The sequence below is a fragment of the Oncorhynchus kisutch genome, linkage group LG5 (genome assembly GCF_002021735.2).
Source record: "Oncorhynchus kisutch isolate 150728-3 linkage group LG5, Okis_V2, whole genome shotgun sequence".
NCBI lineage: Eukaryota > Metazoa > Chordata > Actinopteri > Salmoniformes > Salmonidae > Oncorhynchus > Oncorhynchus kisutch.
In genome coordinates, this window is record NC_034178.2 from 14,572,310 (window position 1) to 14,590,429 (window position 18,120).

The 18,120-nt window shown below is 46.8% G+C and overlaps 1 protein-coding gene across 1 annotated transcript in view; it reads left to right on the top strand.

Annotated features, from left to right (window-relative positions):
- Window positions 1-18,120, top strand: part of LOC109890693 (alpha-1,6-mannosylglycoprotein 6-beta-N-acetylglucosaminyltransferase A) — a 114,104-nt gene that overhangs the window by 92,100 nt on the left and 3,884 nt on the right. Inside the window, exons 12-16 of the mRNA XM_020482680.2 lie at window positions 6,663-6,812; window positions 12,291-12,437; window positions 12,937-13,053; window positions 14,378-14,452; window positions 17,612-17,769. Coding sequence (XP_020338269.1) covers window positions 6,663-6,812; window positions 12,291-12,437; window positions 12,937-13,053; window positions 14,378-14,452; window positions 17,612-17,769 — 647 coding nt within the window. The remainder of the gene's footprint in view (window positions 1-6,662; window positions 6,813-12,290; window positions 12,438-12,936; window positions 13,054-14,377; window positions 14,453-17,611; window positions 17,770-18,120) is intronic.

An 18,120-nucleotide genomic window follows, 5' to 3' on the forward strand; every position in this document is an offset into this window, starting at 1 on the left:
TGCTTGAAAATCTATGCCGCAGTCATCCCCCTCTTCAAAGGGGGAAGACACCCTGGACCCAAACGGTTACAGACCTATATCCATCCTGCCCTGCCTATCTAAGGTCTTCGAAAGCCAAGTCAACAAACAGGTCACTGACCATCTCGAATCCCACCGTACCTTCTCCGCTGTGCAATCTGGTTTCCGAGCCGGTCAAGGGTGCACCTCAGCCACGCTCAAGGTACTAAACGATATCATAACCGCCATCGATAAAAGACAGTACTGTGCAGCCGTCTTCATCGACCTTGCCAAGGCTTTCGACTCTGTCAATCACCATATTCTTATCGGCAGACTCAGTAGCCTCGGTTTTTCGGATGACTGCCTTGCCTGGTTCACCAATTACTTTGCAGACAGTGTGTTCAGTGTGTCAAATCGGAGGGCATGCTGTCGGGTCCTCTGGCAGTCTCTATGGGGGTGCCACAGGGTTCAATCCTCGGGCCGACTCTTTTCTCTGTATTTATCAATGATGTTGCTCTTGCTGCGGGCGATTCCCTGATCCACCTCTACGCAGACGACACGATTCTATATACTTCCGGCCCGTCCTTGGACACTGTGCTATCTAACCTCCAAACGAGCTTCAATGCCATACAACACTCCTTCCGTGGCCTCCAACTGCTCTTAAACGCTAGTAAAACCAAATGCATGCTTTTCAACCGTTCGCTGCCTGCACCCGCACGCCTGACCAGCATCACCACCCTGGATGGTTCCGACCTTGAATATGTGGACATCTATAAGTACCTAGGTGTCTGGCTAGACTGTAAACTCTCCTTCCAGACTCATATCAAACATCTCCAATCGAAAATCAAATCAAGAGTCCGCTTTCTATTCCGCAACAAAGCCTCCTTCACTCACGCCGCCAAACTTACCCTAGTAAAACTGACTATCCTACCGATCCTCGATTTCGGCGATGTCATCTACAAAATTTGCTTCCAACACTCTACTCAGCAAACTGGATGCAGTTTATCACAGTGCCATCCGTTTTGTCACTAAAGCACCTTATACCACCCACCACTGCGACTTGTATGCTCTAGTCGGCTGGCCCTCTGCAAAATTGTAATTATTCGCCTACCTCCTCATGCCTTTTGCACACAATGTATATATATTTTTCCTACTGTGTTATTGACTTGTTAATTGTTTACTCCATGTGTAACTCTGTGTTGTCTGTTCACACTGCTATGCTTTATCTTGGCCAGGTCGCAGTTGCAAATGTTCTAGTTGTTCTCAACTAGCCTACCTGGTTAAATAAAGGTGAAATAAAAAAATAAAAAATATGTCAAGACAACCAACTTGACAGAGCTTGAAGAATTTTGATTAAAAAAATTATGGGCAAATATTGCACAATCCACACTTTGAGACTCCAAAGGTGTTTTTAACATATCTATCATATACTCAAGGGGCTAAATACTTATTTTATCAAGTTAGAGTAGTGTTATATTTTTTATTTTTCTTCCACTTTGACAGTATAGAGTATTTTGTGTAGATCATTGACAAAAAAATGATAACTGAATCCATCCGAGACCACAGATGAAACTAACTAGAAAGCATGCACACATATTTATCACACACATTGTCAGAAGAAAATAGTTCATCAAAAATGAAGATGAATTAACCCTAAAATGAATTAATTAAAAAACGTATCAAAAACTGTAACCATCTTGAGAAAATAGGCCAACCTGTATGATATCTTTACGTATACATAGCTTATGCCTTTTTTTTGTGATGACCATCCTCAACCAACACTTGACATGTTTTAACTGAGTTCTCAAACAAAACAGCACAGAAGGTATGAGTGACCACACACAGTCATTAACAAACCAGTTAAGCAAGTGAAAGCTATAGTGTTGCTATACAGCATTCCAGTCCCCACACACAGACATACACAGAAGTCCTGGATTCAAATCGGGTTCCAATCGGAATGGTAGGAGCCAATTGTGGACATGACTCCCTTGTCCCTAATGAAATTTCCGCCCCTGGTTCAAATACATGTGTATTTGACTATTTTTCAAATGTGTGCAAAAGTATTTGAAAGTATTTTTTTAGGATTTCCTATAAATAGCCTACTATTTAAAACTATTTTGAAATGCTTGTTCAAATCCATGGAGGATTTAGATATTTGTATTTAAAAATGCACAGACAAATACATACCAATCCTTTAAAAGTGTATTTCCAAATACATACCAATCCTTTCAAAGTGTATTTCCAAATACATACCAATCCTTTCAAAGTGTATTTCCAAATACATTCCTATATAACTTACTTCAAATGCAAAATATCCAAATACTTACTTCGAAATGTCTTTGAAAATAATTGAAATACCCAAAATAGTATTTGAAACCAGGTCACACACACACACACACACACACACACACACACACACACACACACACACACACACTGCAGCCCCCGTCAGGTGCCATCAGTGTTAATGTGGGTTTGTGTCACTGTCCCTCCCCGTTGGAGCCAGACTGAGCTTCAGGCCGCAGGGGAACAGCTCTGTGACTGTCTGATGTGACAGTCAGGACTGCAGTCTGGAGTGGTGGGGAATGTTACTGTACCCTCACTCTGTGACAGCTTAGGCTAGACTCAAACATCAGAGCCCTAGCCTCTAGCCATACTACTGGCCTAAACCTCCCTCACTTTACCCTCATAGGCATGGCACTGACAATGAACAATCAGTCTGCACTGCAGTAACCTTGTGGCGTTCACTGTTGTAATCATATATCATCATCACCATTTGCATACTTTTACCATTCTCAGGGCCACATCGTGGTTTAGTGTGTGTATATATGTGTGTGTGTGTGTGTGTACACAATCCACTCCTTCTCTCCGCTCTTCCTCCATAACCTTCCTCTAACCCTCCACCCACACACCTGTTCAGACCCCAGCTCTCTGGGACACACATATTAGAGAGTAAACATTTCACCATCTCATTACAAGTGGCCACCTCCACACTACCTCCACCCCTGCCTGGCTCTCTGATCTCTCTAAGGTTGTGTCCCAAATGGCAACCTTTTTATAGTGCACTACTGTTGACCAGGGCCTATTGGGCTCTGGTCAAAAGCAGTGCACTATATAGGGAATAGGGGTGCCATTTGGGACTCGGTCCCCTCTAAGGCTCCTGTTACAACAGGCTGCCAGGTGGCATCTGATAGGGCATCCCTCGGGGCCTGGGGCGACTGGCCTGTGTAAGACACACTCAAAGGAGAGCCTGATGTACTGTAGTCACTCCACTGTTCTCCTTCCTGTTCCTAAAGCTAACAAAGGATTCTGTGTGCACCGGAGACATACTGTGTCAGCCTGCTTTGCTTAGAAAGAATTAGCTTGCAGGCGGGTTGATTTGTATTTGGAATGTTTAGAATATGGATTTTCATAGAAGTTAGACTTTTTTGGGGAATGTTGTCTAAGATATCGATTTGCATGGTAGTTAGAATGTTGTTTACAATATTGATTTGTATTGGACTTAGAAGGTCAAAGGATGCTGTGTGCCCTGGAGACATAGCTACTCCTCTGTGCTAGAGGCCTTCATGGATCTACACGAACCCGATTACCCTTGATCCGACCCGGGATCCAGAATGTTGTAGTTAAACCTCAGATCACTGTAAAAAAAAAAATGTGAAATACTGACCAGTTCCTAAACAACAAATGAAAATGTCATACATTTACATTTGCTTATCTTAAATGATTCTCAGTGAGTTCCCTTTCATCAACCCGAATATGTCAAAATATCATTGTCAAACCTGCATTTTCGCTTCATGACAACGAGCCACTGCGGGTTAAATAGGCTACTGTTGTGGGAGAGGAAGAGGAGGACTCAGCAGAAAGGAGTGATAGCCTATAGGGAAAGGGTTGAATGCCTTCAACTGAAATGTGTCTTCTGCATTTAACCCAACCCCTCTGAATCAGAGCGGTGCGGGGGGGCTGCCTTAATCACACAACCCTTCGGTTACTGGCCCAACGGTCTAACCATTAGGCTACCTCCTGCCCCATAGGCTATATAAAGTGAGTTTCTGAAACATGGAGTTGTTTTTTGCTGATGTGAAGAAGAAACTGAATGAAAGCGAGTCCAGGGAGGTACAACCAGCAGTCTGTATGGGCCTCATTTATGCACATTTGTGGATACGAAGGAGAAAAGGGTTACCCATATTCTTAAGACCTGAGCGATAAAAAAAAAAAAAAAATGTGGGCTTGCCTATTCAGTAAGCTATTTTTTGCAATTGTATTTTCTTTCTTTAATTTCAGTTTGCTAACTAATATTCATTTACTTGAGTGATAAGCTATTTGTCAGCATACCCAAGTTTCGGGACTTTCGCTCAAAATAAATGAGACTATAATGCGGTGTTACCGACACATTCTTTCTGATCGTCTTTAATAAAGAAGCCTTCTGCTCATGTTGTTGTGTGCATGTGTTATCCTTATGTTGCAAGGCTGCCAATTTATTGATTGTGTAAGGCATGGTATAATAAATATCAGGACAGCTCCTCTCTTCAATTATGAATGTTGAATTAACTCTCCGGACGGTAGGCCAACATGTCCTCTTAAATCGCAATTGTTGGAAATGAAATGGGTCTGCAGGAGACTCCATCTTTCCTTGGCCTGTTTTAATTTTAGGCTTGCTGGTCAAAAAGGCTATAACCCACTTAAAAAAAATATATATATTTTTTTAAATCAACTATAGGGATGTCATTATGAAAACACTAAGCTGTACACCACAAATAAATTATTTTAGATGGGCCTACAACCAAAAATGCATGTTCACTGCCAGACAAGTCAAACAAAAATTGCTGACTTGCAGGGCAATAAAGCACCTTTTTAAAAAATGTTTAAAAAGTTTCGGATCCATGTGGGTCGGATACAGACCAGACCAAATTTGGATCGAATTCTCTCTCAACTCTGATATGTTTTGGTGGATCTGGTCCACTAAGATCCGAAACAGATTTTCTTTTAATGACCGGATCCTGTCGGGCTGGAAATTTGCATATTCAATTTCGGGATCTGAGAAGGTCTCTACTCTGTACCAGCCTGCTTTGCTTAGAAAATTTTAGCTTTGAGGCAGAAGCGGCTGCCTTGGTGGCAGGTTGATTTGTATAGGAGTCGGAGCCACGGGGAGAGGTGTGACGGTTTGAATGTTAGTTTGTAATCACTATTGTTAGTTTTTAAAGTGAAGAGATTGTTGTTGCTCTAGCCAGGTCATAGAGAATGTGCATTCTTTAACTTCCGTGGCCTGGACGTGCTGCGAACCCGTCCTCTTAAAAGATGGATACCACCGCACACTGTCGAACGCTCCTGCATTCAAACCTTTCCCCAGGCAGCAATGGCTTGATAATGAGTGGTGCCAGCGTAGTTTGCCACTACCTGAGCACACCTGGTGGCAGCTTGGAAGGATGTACGTACGTGGGCGAGAGGAAAGCTGCTGTTCCTGTCACTTCTTCCTAGCTTCAGTTTAATCTGCGCCGCTGCCCGCAGCCTGCCATTAGGGGGTCGGTCGGGGAGGATGTCGCAATCGATGCTTGATCAAACTGGTTATCCCCTCCCGCTGTCTGCTGTCGCCTGTGTCCTATCCTTCACGACTGCATTTTTCTTTCTATGAGCAGGGGAAAATGTACCTTAGGACTGGTTTCGGAATGTTTTCCATTCAAACGTTTAGGTGTGACCGCTCAGGAAATTGTTGCAAACATTAAGCCTACCGTTATAATCAAGCTTTCTCAAACCGAATGAACAAATCTCTTATTTGATTTTATGTTTTTTATTTTAATTTAATTAAAAATTTTTACTATATATTGCCGCCAACCCAAAGAATATCCATGATTACAGTTTTGATCATGAGAATGAAGTGAAGGCATGAGTCATCTTTCATCTCTCAGTGTATACTAGTTTCCATCATTCTCCCTGAAACGTATATCTGCGTTCCCTTTTTTCCTCTAAGGCACGGTGCGCTACTTTTGAGCAGAGCCCTAAGCGCCCTAGTCAAAAGGAGTGCACTTTATAGGGAATAGGGTGCCATTTGGGACGCAGGGCTCTCTGCGCATCTTCCTTTGTTTGCGAGAGAGATCATGTTGATCCAACAGTACACTCTCTCCGTTTGTTTTGCTCGAAAGTGTTTTTGAGTCGCCGCACTCCAGCGAGGAGCCATCTCTTATCAGCAATGAGCTCCTTGCCGGACATCATTTCCTGTGATTTCCAGTTTGAGGGAGGACTCTTTAATTGTTATAAGCCTGTACCTGAACCTTTTGCGATGTCTTTTATATTCGGTTATGGCTGTTATTTAATCCGAATCATTTTAAGGAGAAGGTAATAAGACATTATAAGGGACCATGCGAGTCTTATTGTGCATTATAACCTCATCGTAATGCATCACCTGTCAGCATTTTAAGTGCCACCAGATATTGTTTTCATGTTGTCTATGTGTCATCAACGTTTAAAAGAGTACACTGCAGATTAGAGGCAGAGGTCCCAGATACAATAATAATGTACTCCATTGTTTCCTTTAACCCTGTTTTGAGAATCTCAACATAGAGATCTATAATGAGGCCAGGTTATGTACTGTGTACAATACACAGTGTGGACTACAGTATGTACAGTGGTAGGGTCTCACTGACTGGTGGTTTTCTTCCTGTGTGCTTCAGGACAAGAAGACCTACCTAGACATCATCCACACCTACACGGAGGTGCACGCCACTGTGCACGGTACCAGCACTGTGCACTTGCCCAGCTACGTGAGAAACTACGGCATCCTGAGCGGCCGGGACCTGCAGTTCCTCCTCAGGGAGACCAAGGTGAGAGCAACACACACACACACACACACACACACACACACACACACACACACACACACACACACACACACACACACACATACATATATATATACACATATACAATACACACGGACACACACACCAGAGTGGAAGAATCCTGCCCTAGAGAGAGGATCCACACTTGCTACGCTGTAGGACTCGGGGGGCATAGGTACCAAGTCATTACTAAGAGTGACGGGATTGCTCATAAAAAAAAGCCTTGGTTCCTGATAAGATGAGATAGAAGAAGGACTTTATTAATCCCTGATGGGAAGTTGGTTTGTCAGTCAACAGCATGTACACACAGTCATGAAAAAAACCACAACAATCAACAGCATGTACACACAGCCACGAAAAACTAAACAATCAACAGCATGTACAATCAACAATAAGTAGTAAAAACAAAAGCCCTAAAGTTGAAGTGGGATGATTATTCAAACGAGATATTTTCGGGGCAGTTTGCTCATAATAGCAGTCAGCTGAACGCCGCAGAATGTTCTAATACGTACACACACACACACACACACACACACACATACACTGTGTTTGTTGGGAGTGCGACACCCCCTGTGACTTCACTATGCATCTCAGTGAATGGATGGTTTATGATTTTACTCCGTGTCAAGGCGAGTATCAGGATCTCTCAGCACTTCATCATTAGTCATAGTGATTTCTCCCAGAGTGCCTCAGCAGGGCCATATGCTAGCCAGGAACTCCGTTCATGTCATGCCCAGTCCTGCCACTGCTCTTGACACAATGCTACCGCTCAAGGTTCACTTCTTCTGAAGCACCTCCAACCACACTGCCTGTTTTCTAGCCAAGCAACTCGTCCCAGGTCTGTTTGTACTGTACAGCCCAATGACCCTCTGAAGCTCCAACCAAACTGCCTGTTCTCAATCCACACAACTGGTCTGTTTGTGCTGTATAGCAAACTCATATGGTGGTGCACACAGACCGATCTGGGGCCAGGCTATAGCTGTCCTAAATAGTCTGAAAAGAGGCTGTCAGGAGAAACTGTGGAAAATCCGGAAATCAAACCAGCAAGCGTCAACCTTGAAAAGAGAGAGTTATCAGAGATCTTTGGAAGGAGAGCGAGAGGGTGGAGGAGATCTTTGGAAGGAGAGCGAGAGGGTGGAGGAGATCTTTGGAAGGAGAGAGAGAGTGGAGGAGATCTTTGGAAGGAGAGAGAGAGAGAGTGGAGGAGATCTTTGGAAGGAGAGAGTGAGAGAGTGGAGGAGATCTTTGGAAGGAGAGAGAGAGAGAGTGGAGGAGATCTTTGGAAGGAGAGAGAGAGGGTGGAGGAGGTCTTTGGAAGGAGATGGAGAGAGGTTGGAGGAGGTCTTTGGAAGGAGATGGAGAGAGGGTGGAGGAGGTCTTTGGAAGGAGAGAGAGAGGGTGGAGGAGGTCTTTGGAAGGAGAGAGGGTGGAGGAGGTCTTTGGAAGGAGAGAGAGAGGGTGGAGGAGGTCTTTGGAAGGAGAGAGAGAGGGTGGAGGAGGTCTTTGGAAGGAGAGAGAGGGTGGAGGAGGTCTTTGGAAGGAGAGAGAGAGTGGAGGAGACCTTTGGAAGGAGAGAGAGAGAGAGTGGATGAGATCTTTGGAAGGAGAGAGAGTGGATGAGATCTTTGGAAGGAGAGAGAGTGGAGGAGATCTTTGGAAGGAGAGAGAGAGAGTAGAGGAGATCTTTGGAAGGAGAGAGAGAGAGGGTGGAGGAGGTCTTTGGAAGGAGAGAGAGAGAGGGTGGAGGAGGTCTTTGGAAGGAGAGGGAGAGGGTGGAGGAGGTCTTTGGAAGGAGAGAGAGAGGGTGGAGGAGGTCTTTGGAAGGAGAGAGAGAGTGGGTGGAGGAGGTCTTTGGAAGGAGAGAGAGGGTGGAGGAGGTCTTTGGAAGGAGAGAGAGAGAGAGTGGATGAGATCTTTGGAAGGAGAGAGAGAGAGAGTGGATGAGATCTTTGGAAGGAGAGAGAGAGAGAGTGGAGGAGATCTTTGGAAGGAGAGAGAGAGAGGGTGGAGGAGATCTTTGGAAGGAGAGAGAGAGAGGGTGGAGGAGATCTTTGGAAGGAGAGAGAGAGAGGGTGGAGGAGATCTTTGGAAGGAGAGAGAGAGGGTGGAGGAAATATTTGGAAGGAGATGGAAAGAGTGGAGGAGATATTTGGAAGGAGATGGAAAGAGTGGAGGAGATCTTTGGAAGGAGATGGAAAGAGTGGAGGAGATATTTGGAAGGAGATGGAAAGAGTGGAGGAGATATTTGGAAGGAGATGGAAAGAGTGGAGGAGATATTTGGAAGGAGATGGAAAGAGTGGAGGAGATATTTGGAAGGAGATGGAAAGAGTGGAGGATATATTTGGAAGGAGATAGAGAGAGGGTGGAGGAGATATTTGGAAGGAGATGGAGAGAGTGGAGGAGATCTTTGGAAGGAGAGAGAGAGAGGGATCTTCAAGATCTCCTCATTAACCTGGTGTTTGGAAGCCCGGAGGGAGCGCTAATGAATTGCCATAAATCCAGACCTATTTAGCAGCAGCATTGTGTTGTTGAGATAACAAGAAGAATGAGGCCAGGTGTTTTCCAGCCACGCTTTCCTCCCTGCTCCTCTTTATGAATAAAGCATTTACCTGCTAACAGATTGCTTGTGTTAATTGCTCCCCTGAGATTTTTGGCAAAACAACACGGAATACATAGATGCAGTATAAAACAGGGCAGAGGTGGAAGGCACTGTATAGAATTTGCAATGAACCAGCATTATACTGCCCTAGTAAAATATTATATGGAATTGGTGTTGAGACAAGCATTTTGCTACACTCGCAATAACACCCGCTAAACACGTGTATGTGACCAATAACATGCGATTTGATTTGGATGCTTTGGCTGTAGCTAATGGGGATCCTAATTGAATTACCCAATCTCACAAAACATACACCACCTTGCGTTTACAACTGAATCGAAGACCTGGCTCATGTTGACTTAAGGTCCTAATTATCTCTTTGGCAGAATTCAACGTTGTACCTCGAAGGAAGTACAGTCGACTACGATTCTTGTCCCTCCCGCTCTACAACGCAGTTTGCATGTTCCCTGTGTGGAATGTGGTTTAACCATGGCTTGTTTGCATAGCCAGCATATCCTCCAGACCAGTCGAACGTGTTCATCATCTCCTAACTGTCCAGGATGATATGCATTGGTCTGGAGTAGGGTGCCCCTTACACTCTGATCTTGGGTCTGTTTTGCACCCCCCCCCCCCACTAATGGTTATGGTTAAGATGCAGGGAGGGTAAGCTGACCCTAGAACAGGCTTTATTTGTCCAGTGCACAGCTTAGTACAGTAGCATGCTGGCTTCCAAGCATCTATTCTGTTACTAGGGGGAAACTTCACTCCAGGTTCATGCTATTGCACAAGGGCCCTTCTGTTGAAATAACAGTCCACGGTGATACGTTTAGTCTGCTGTATGTAGTGCTGGATCACAGGCTTTTCTCTCCTAGGTCTCGGCCTTCTTCGTACTGGCGCATATGACCACATTCTTCTTCTGAAGTTGTTCAATTACCGTATGTCATCGGAGGTCATTGTATTCGCTGCTCTTCCCTTTCACATCGCTAGCTGCCTTTTCCTAAGTGGTATCTGAAGCACTTGCAACTAGCCCGGTTGCCTCTCACCTTCTCACCACCACCCAATATAGAGTCCTTCTCACAATATCCATTTAGCATATGCTACGCTATGCTTTTGTATGCTGTGCAATTCTATGCTGTGCCATGCTACACGGTCGGAGAGAGGGGGTTTGCTCTATAAATAGCAGCTGTGGGCTCACTGGGCTGCAAGTCTTGCCTGCGAGGAAGCACCATCAGTCAGCCTCTGCTGCCACCTGTCGACCAAACGCTGAAAGCTGCAGTCGATACTGTCTGTCCCACTGCTGTTCAGTGTTTACATTGGGGTTCTCCGGTTCTGGAGAGCTACTGTCCTGGGACTGTGGGCTTTTGCTCCAGCTTGTCACGAACACACCTGATTTAAGTCATCCTTATAAGGATTTCACTCTGGACCGTGATTAGCTGAGTTAGATGTGTTACTGCAGGGCTGGAACAAGACCCTGCACACACAGTAGCTGTTAAGGAGAGTCGTGAGGTACAGTGGCTGAGGAGAAGGATGATATGGGTATGGACTGAAGAGAAGGGATGGTATGGGAGAGTCCGTGTACAGCAGTGTTGCCAACAGTGGGCTGAACTCAAGAGACCCTCTGTCTCCCCAGGCATGGCCGGCACTGACCCGGCGGGATCTTGCTCTCGCCGACTGACAGACCAGCCATTGTGGCCGTCGCCGGCCCTCCGCTATAACAACCCCAGCTCCAGCAGCTCTCTTTTTACTAGTGGGGCCTCAGACAAACACATTATTGTGGCACGCTTCACGGGCTCGTCACCTCTGGTTCCAGCATGTCAGAAGAGCCTCTCAGATATTTGCTTTGGTCGTCCAGCTCAATGGGTTTTCTATGATCCTCTGTGTGTACGGAGTCTTTGTTGTGATGATTGGCGGTGGGCCTCTTCTCTCCAGAGACAGGGCCGTATTTGTGCGAATAGCTTGTTTCATGACAAGAGCAAGTAGTACAGGTAATAAAAGTACTGTAGCTACTGTCTCGGTGCCGAGTAGTGCTTGAACAAGATGGGTTAGTACATAAAACATTACACACTTATTTACAGTCTGTACATTTTCTGCTGGCTTTGCCAATGTTCTGCTTTTCTTTATTTGCTGCAATTTATAATAATAATAATAATAATAGAATAATATTAACATAATCACCATTCAGTCACTGATGTTTGATCCCTGGCATGCATAACCGGTCAGGGGTTTCAAACCCATGAGTCTCATATCCAGAGACCAATCCTAACAACACCACAGGCCTTACTTCCCCTCCTCTGGCCATTGTTTTGTCTGTGCACGTGCGTGTGCACGTTTTCACTCTACCGTGTGTTTGTGTGTGTGTGTGAACTCCGCGTTTAGCCTCTCCTCGGGCCGACACCACACACACACACACACACACACACCACACTAAAGCGACTGAGAACTTGAGGCTGTGCTTACCAGACAGGAGAAGCCCTCTTTTACGAGCCAGTTTTATAGCCGAAACACTTAGGAATGGTTAAGAACCAATAAAAGCAGGCTGTGTGTGCTGCTGATGCAGAGCATAAAAACACAGACCAGGCTGTGGGAATTCTAGGAAGTAAGAGGTGTCTTCTTTTATTTCTCAGAAGAAGATAATATTGTACTTTCTCTCACCCACACCTGCAATAGTTATTTCTTCCTGGTACTGATTCTGCTGATGGGGTCTATTTCAGATAAGAGTCTACTTGCAATAACTGTGATATGTAGTTGTTGTTTCCTGCTAAACTTGAATGCATTGATTGAATGCGTTGATTTGTTAAGTTGCTCTGGACAATAGCGTCTGCTAAATGTCAATGTAAGTGCAATGCTCTTTTTCTCCACAGCTTTTTGTTGGCCTGTCCTTCCCCTACGAAGGCCCCGCCCCCCTAGAGGCCATAGCCAATGGCTGTGCCTTCCTCAACCCCAAGTTCACCCCGCCCAAGAGCAGCAAGAACACGGACTTCTTCAAGGGCAAGCCCACCCTGAGAGAGGTGAGAGGGCGCCACTCTGCCCAGAGACCCCGGTCAAAGTGTGTGTGTGTGTGTGAGAGACATAACCTAGTCCTCTATTCACTTCTGTGCTGTTACCTCTCCTTTCTTTTATTCATGACAGGTCCTCTGTAATAAGTCCGTCTGGTGTTTGACGGATAGGGTCTAGTTTGTGGAGCGCGTGCACACAGTTCGTTCTTCATCTGTGATGTGACTCGACTTCAATGCGCTCCTATTGAAGTGAACTACTGCGTCATGTCTGTTTTGATTCTGCCAAAGGGACTAAGGATTTAAAAAAGAACGCTCTACTTATTAGCTGACTAGCCAATTCAGCCAATCTGACTTCAGTATTGTCTGGATAAGAGCATCTGCCAAACCTGCTAAATGACTCATATAAACGTGAATAAATAATCAAACGTATATATTGTGTGTTTTCTTCAGCTTGCCAAAAGTCGTTTTTATGGCAGTCGAAGAAATTCTATAAAAATGTGTTCCCATGCAGTTGACCTCCCAGCACCCGTATGCTGAGGTGTATATTGGCCAGCCTCACGTGTGGACGGTGAACATCGACAACCCTGCGGAGGTGGACAGAGCCATCCGCTCAATCCTCAGTCAGAAGGTACACACACACACACACACACACACACACACACACACAATACATGTTTCCCTGCTTGCATTCTCTCCTTTCTATTCTTTTAGCACAGTCTGAAATGAAAACTCTCCCAGTCTCATTCCCTAAAGCCTCGGGTGCACAAACGATTGTACCAGTCAGGGAAGCAGAGAGTGTGATCACAAATTCCAAGGGGGCTCGATTAGAATAGATGAATAAGAGGAATTCACAGAGAGAGGAATTGAGAATAGCAAAGTGAGAGCTTTTCTTTCTCTCTCCCCTCACTGGGCCCGTGCATATTTACTTCCAGGGGCAAGCAGCCCTTGTGGTTGTGTCCCCCAATAGCACCCTATTCCCTATATAGTGCACTACTCTATGGGCTCTGGTCAAAAGTAGTGCGCTATGTAAGGATTAGGGAATATGGTGCCATTGGGGACACAGACCTCGTGTGCTTCTGCAGGGGTGCCCGAACAATGGGTTTGTTCATTAGAGAAGGCTACTGTGTCTCGTATGGTTTCTGACCAGTGTCCAGACCAACAGCCCCCAGCTTAATTTTCTCTCTCTGGATGTGCCCCAATGGCACCCTGTTTGTTCCCTTTTTATAGTGCACTACTTTTGGGCTCAGGCTCTGGTCAAAAGTAGTGCATTATATAGGGAATAGGGTGTGATTTATCATGCACCCTTTGTCTCCGCTCTCTACGGTTGAGAGCATCGAATGTTATTCCACCAATCACAAATTGATCTCAAAGGTTAGTTGACCAATTACAGAGTTTCACAGCAGCGTATCTGAAGTTGTTTCGATGGAACAAGGATGCAGCTCAGTAGTTTGTCTCATTGAGTTTTGCTCTGTTGACTGCAGAACATAATGACTATAGTGTGTGTGGAGTTCTCGCTGATATCCTCGGCGCTACTGTAGGTAGTTGTGTATATATTTCAGGAATGTGTCTGTCTAGAAGACCTCAGTCAGGGTTGGAGAGTTTTGAAGCCCACACACACACATACCCCTCTTTCTTTTTTTCTTTCCTTCTTTTTCCCTCTCCTCTCCTCTCCTCTCCTCTCCTCTCCTCTCCTCTCCTCTCCTCTCCTCTCCTCCTCTCCTCTCCTCTCCTCTCCTCTCCTCTCCTCTCCTCTCCTCTCCTCTCCTCTCCTCTCCTCTCCTCTCCTCTCCTCTCCTCTCCTCTCCTCTCGTCTCGTCTCCTCTCCTCTCACTAACCCACTACAGTACCTATCCCACCATAGACACATACTCTTAGCAAGCTGACTGGCATTCTACAGCCTATAAAGTGCTTCACGTCCCGCTGTAGCCTGACTCTGTGTTTTCCATCCTCAGATCGAGCCCTACCTGCCCTACGAGTTCACCTGTGAGGGGATGCTGCAAAGAGTCAACGCCTTCATTGAGAATCAGGTACGGCCTCGCTATAACTGTCCTCTCCATTCTCCTGGATAGCCGTCAGAGCCTTTACACACTATTGTGCCAACCCTAACTGTCATTTTTTTTGGCTCGCTTTTCCAGTAAGTACAGTTCGGTACAAGATCAGCATAGTTTTGTTACACACTGCTTATGTCTGGCGTGGTAGGGCGTGGCAGGGCGTGGCTAGCTAACTATGCCTCTCTGATGGCTTAGGCGGACTGGCGCCAGGGCCCGTATTAACAAAGTATCAGTTTTACAGCATCATAAATAAGAGGGGTGACCTGATCCTAGATCAGTATTCCTACTCTGAGACGCTTCTTGATTACAGGCCCAGGTATGTTAACGGGCCAGCTTGGCTCCCCATTAACGAACTGAGCCTTACTTTCTTTCAATATTGTCCATTTTAATATCTTAGTGTGGAAAGGGTGTCAGAGCCTCTGGAGTATTCTATAGTGCACTTTCACTGAAAAAAAAGGGTCTCCGTCCTGTTTCAGGTTAGAGCCTAAATGTTCTCTCCTTCTCCTGCCACCTCTCTATTTGTCATGCCCATGCATACTATATCTCCTGTCTTGGTTCTTATCTCGGTGTTGACTTTGTAGCTACTGATGACAGCTGCTTCTCTCTTCGCCGACTGTGAACAGATTGGGTTCCGAATGTATCTTTTTAGCAGAGTTTTAAAGTTGGAAGGGGTGACAGACTTGGCGCTGTGTCCGTTGCTCCCTCGGTGTCTCTCTCCCTCTGCATCTGTCCTGCTGCACTTTGTGACAACTGCTGATGTAAAAATATATATTTTTTAAAGGCCTTTCTAAAATACATTTGATTGAGCCTGTCTGCATGAAGAGACGTCCCTATGCACACTTGTCATCTCCCGAAAGGATCCTATGCCAGCCCTGGGAAATAGGTCTCAGGAGAAATGTCACTTTACACAACGCGAACAAACAAGCTGTCAAATAGTGTGCCGTCTGTCCTACCGACGGATGTTGCTACAACAATGGCTACAGTGCAACCACAATATGAGCTGTTGTCATTCTTTGAATGCTACGGTTCCACGTTCTATCTGTCATTCACTTGTATTTTGACTATTCACGACGGATTGTGAAATGACTCTCGTATAACTCTCCGGTGTTCTCTCTCCCTGTCTCTCTCGCTCTCTCTCTCTCCCTCCCCGTTACCCTTCTCCCTCTCCCATCTCCCCCATTTCAACCCTTTCCTCTCTCCCTGTCTCTCTCGCTCTCTCTCTCTCCCTCCCCGTTACCCTTCTCCCTCTCCCATCTCCCCCATTTCAACCCTTTCCTCTCTCCCTCGCTCTCTCTCTCCCTCCCTGTTACCCTTCTCCCTCTCCCATCTCCCCCATTTCAACCCTTTCCTCTCTCCCTCTCTCGCTCTCTCTCTCTCTCTCTCTCTCCCTCCCTGTTACCCTTCTCCCTCTCCCATCTCCCCCATTTCAACCCTTTCCTCTCTCCCTGTCTCTCTCGCTCTCTCTCTCTCCCTCCCGTTACCCTTCTCCCTCTCCCATCTCCCCCATTTCAACCCTTTCCTCTCTCCCTCTCTCTCTCTCTCCCTCCTGTTACCCTTCTCCCTCTCCCATCTCCCCGATTTCAACCCTTTCCTCTCTCCCTGTCTCTCTCGCTCGCTCTCTCTCTCTCCCTCCTTGTTACCCCTCTCCCATCTCCCATCTCCCCCATTTCAACCCTTTCCTCTCTCCCTGTCTCGCTCGCTCGCTCTCTCTCTCTCTCTCCCTCCCTGTTACCCCTCTCCCATCTCCCCCATTTCAACCCTTTCCTCTCTCCCTGTCTCTCTCGCTCTCTCTCTCTCTCTCTCTCTCCCTCCCCATTACCCTTCTCCCTCTCCCATCTCCCCCATTTCAACCCTTTCCTCTCTCCCTGTCTCTCTCGCTCTCTCTCTCTCTCTCCCTCCCCATTACCCTTCTCCCTCTCCCATCTCCCCGATTTCAACCCTTTCCTCTCTCCCTCTCTCGCTCTCTCTCTCTCTCTCTCCCTCCCCATTACCCTTCTCCCTCTCCCATCTCCCCGATTTCAACCCTTTCCTCTCTCCCTCTCTCGCTCTCTCTCTCTCCCTCCCCGTTACCCTTCTCCCTCTCCCATCTCCCCCATTTCAACCCTTTCCTCTCTCCCTGTCTCTCTCGCTCTCTCTCTCTCCCTCCCCGTTACCCTTCTCCCTCTCCCATCTCCCCCATTTCAACCCTTTCCTCTCTCCCTCGCTCTCTCTCTCCCTCCCTGTTACCCTTCTCCCTCTCCCATCTCCCCCATTTCAACCCTTTCCTCTCTCCCTCTCTCGCTCTCTCTCTCTCTCTCTCTCTCCCTCCCTGTTACCCTTCTCCCTCTCCCATCTCCCCCATTTCAACCCTTTCCTCTCTCCCTGTCTCTCTCGCTCTCTCTCTCTCCCTCCCGTTACCCTTCTCCCTCTCCCATCTCCCCCATTTCAACCCTTTCCTCTCTCCCTCTCTCTCTCTCTCCCTCCTGTTACCCTTCTCCCTCTCCCATCTCCCCGATTTCAACCCTTTCCTCTCTCCCTGTCTCTCTCGCTCGCTCTCTCTCTCTCCCTCCTTGTTACCCCTCTCCCATCTCCCATCTCCCCCATTTCAACCCTTTCCTCTCTCCCTGTCTCGCTCGCTCGCTCTCTCTCTCTCTCTCCCTCCCTGTTACCCCTCTCCCATCTCCCCCATTTCAACCCTTTCCTCTCTCCCTGTCTCTCTCGCTCTCTCTCTCTCTCTCTCTCCCTCCCCATTACCCTTCTCCCTCTCCCATCTCCCCCATTTCAACCCTTTCCTCTCTCCCTGTCTCTCTCGCTCTCTCTCTCTCTCTCCCTCCCCATTACCCTTCTCCCTCTCCCATCTCCCCGATTTCAACCCTTTCCTCTCTCCCTCTCTCGCTCTCTCTCTCTCTCTCCCTCCCTGTTACCCTTCTCCCTCTCCCATCTCCCCCATTTCAACCCTTTCCTCTCTCCCTGTCTCGCTCGCTCGCTCTCTCTCTCTCCCTCCCTGTTACCCCTCTCCCATCTCCCCCATTTCAACCCTTTCCTCTCTCCCTGTCTCTCTCGCTCTCTCTCTCTCTCTCTCCCTCCCCATTACCCTTCTCCCTCTCCCATCTCCCCCATTTCAACCCTTTCCTCCCTCCCTGTCCCTCCCTCTAGGATTTCTGCCATGGCCAGGTGATGTGGCCTCCCCTCAGTGCTCTGCAGGTGAGGCTGGCTGAGCCGGGGAGCTCCTGTAAGCAGGTGTGTCAGGCGGAGCAGCTCATCTGCGAGCCCTCCTTCTTCCAGCACCTCAACAAGGACAAGGACCTGGCCCGGTTAGTGTGTGCACCTACAGTACACCTTAACCTGTACGCACACTTGTGCGCTCGCACACACACACACACACACAAATGCATGTCTGACACAGGCATTTTGCTTTCTACCCAACAGATGGCAGTATAGCATAAATAGACAATCAATACTTGCCTGCTGCTGTGCTGAATTTGGTTCACTAGAGGTCGCACACAAGTTATTCCCTTTTATGACGTTTCAGAGACAAAAATGATAAGACCGATATCAGAGGGGAAACGTCATTTATTGCAGTTGTCAAATGTCAACTTGAGCCATTTCAAATTCAACTCACTCATCGGTGTCAGCAGGGAATGGTTATCGAGACGTCAAGACTC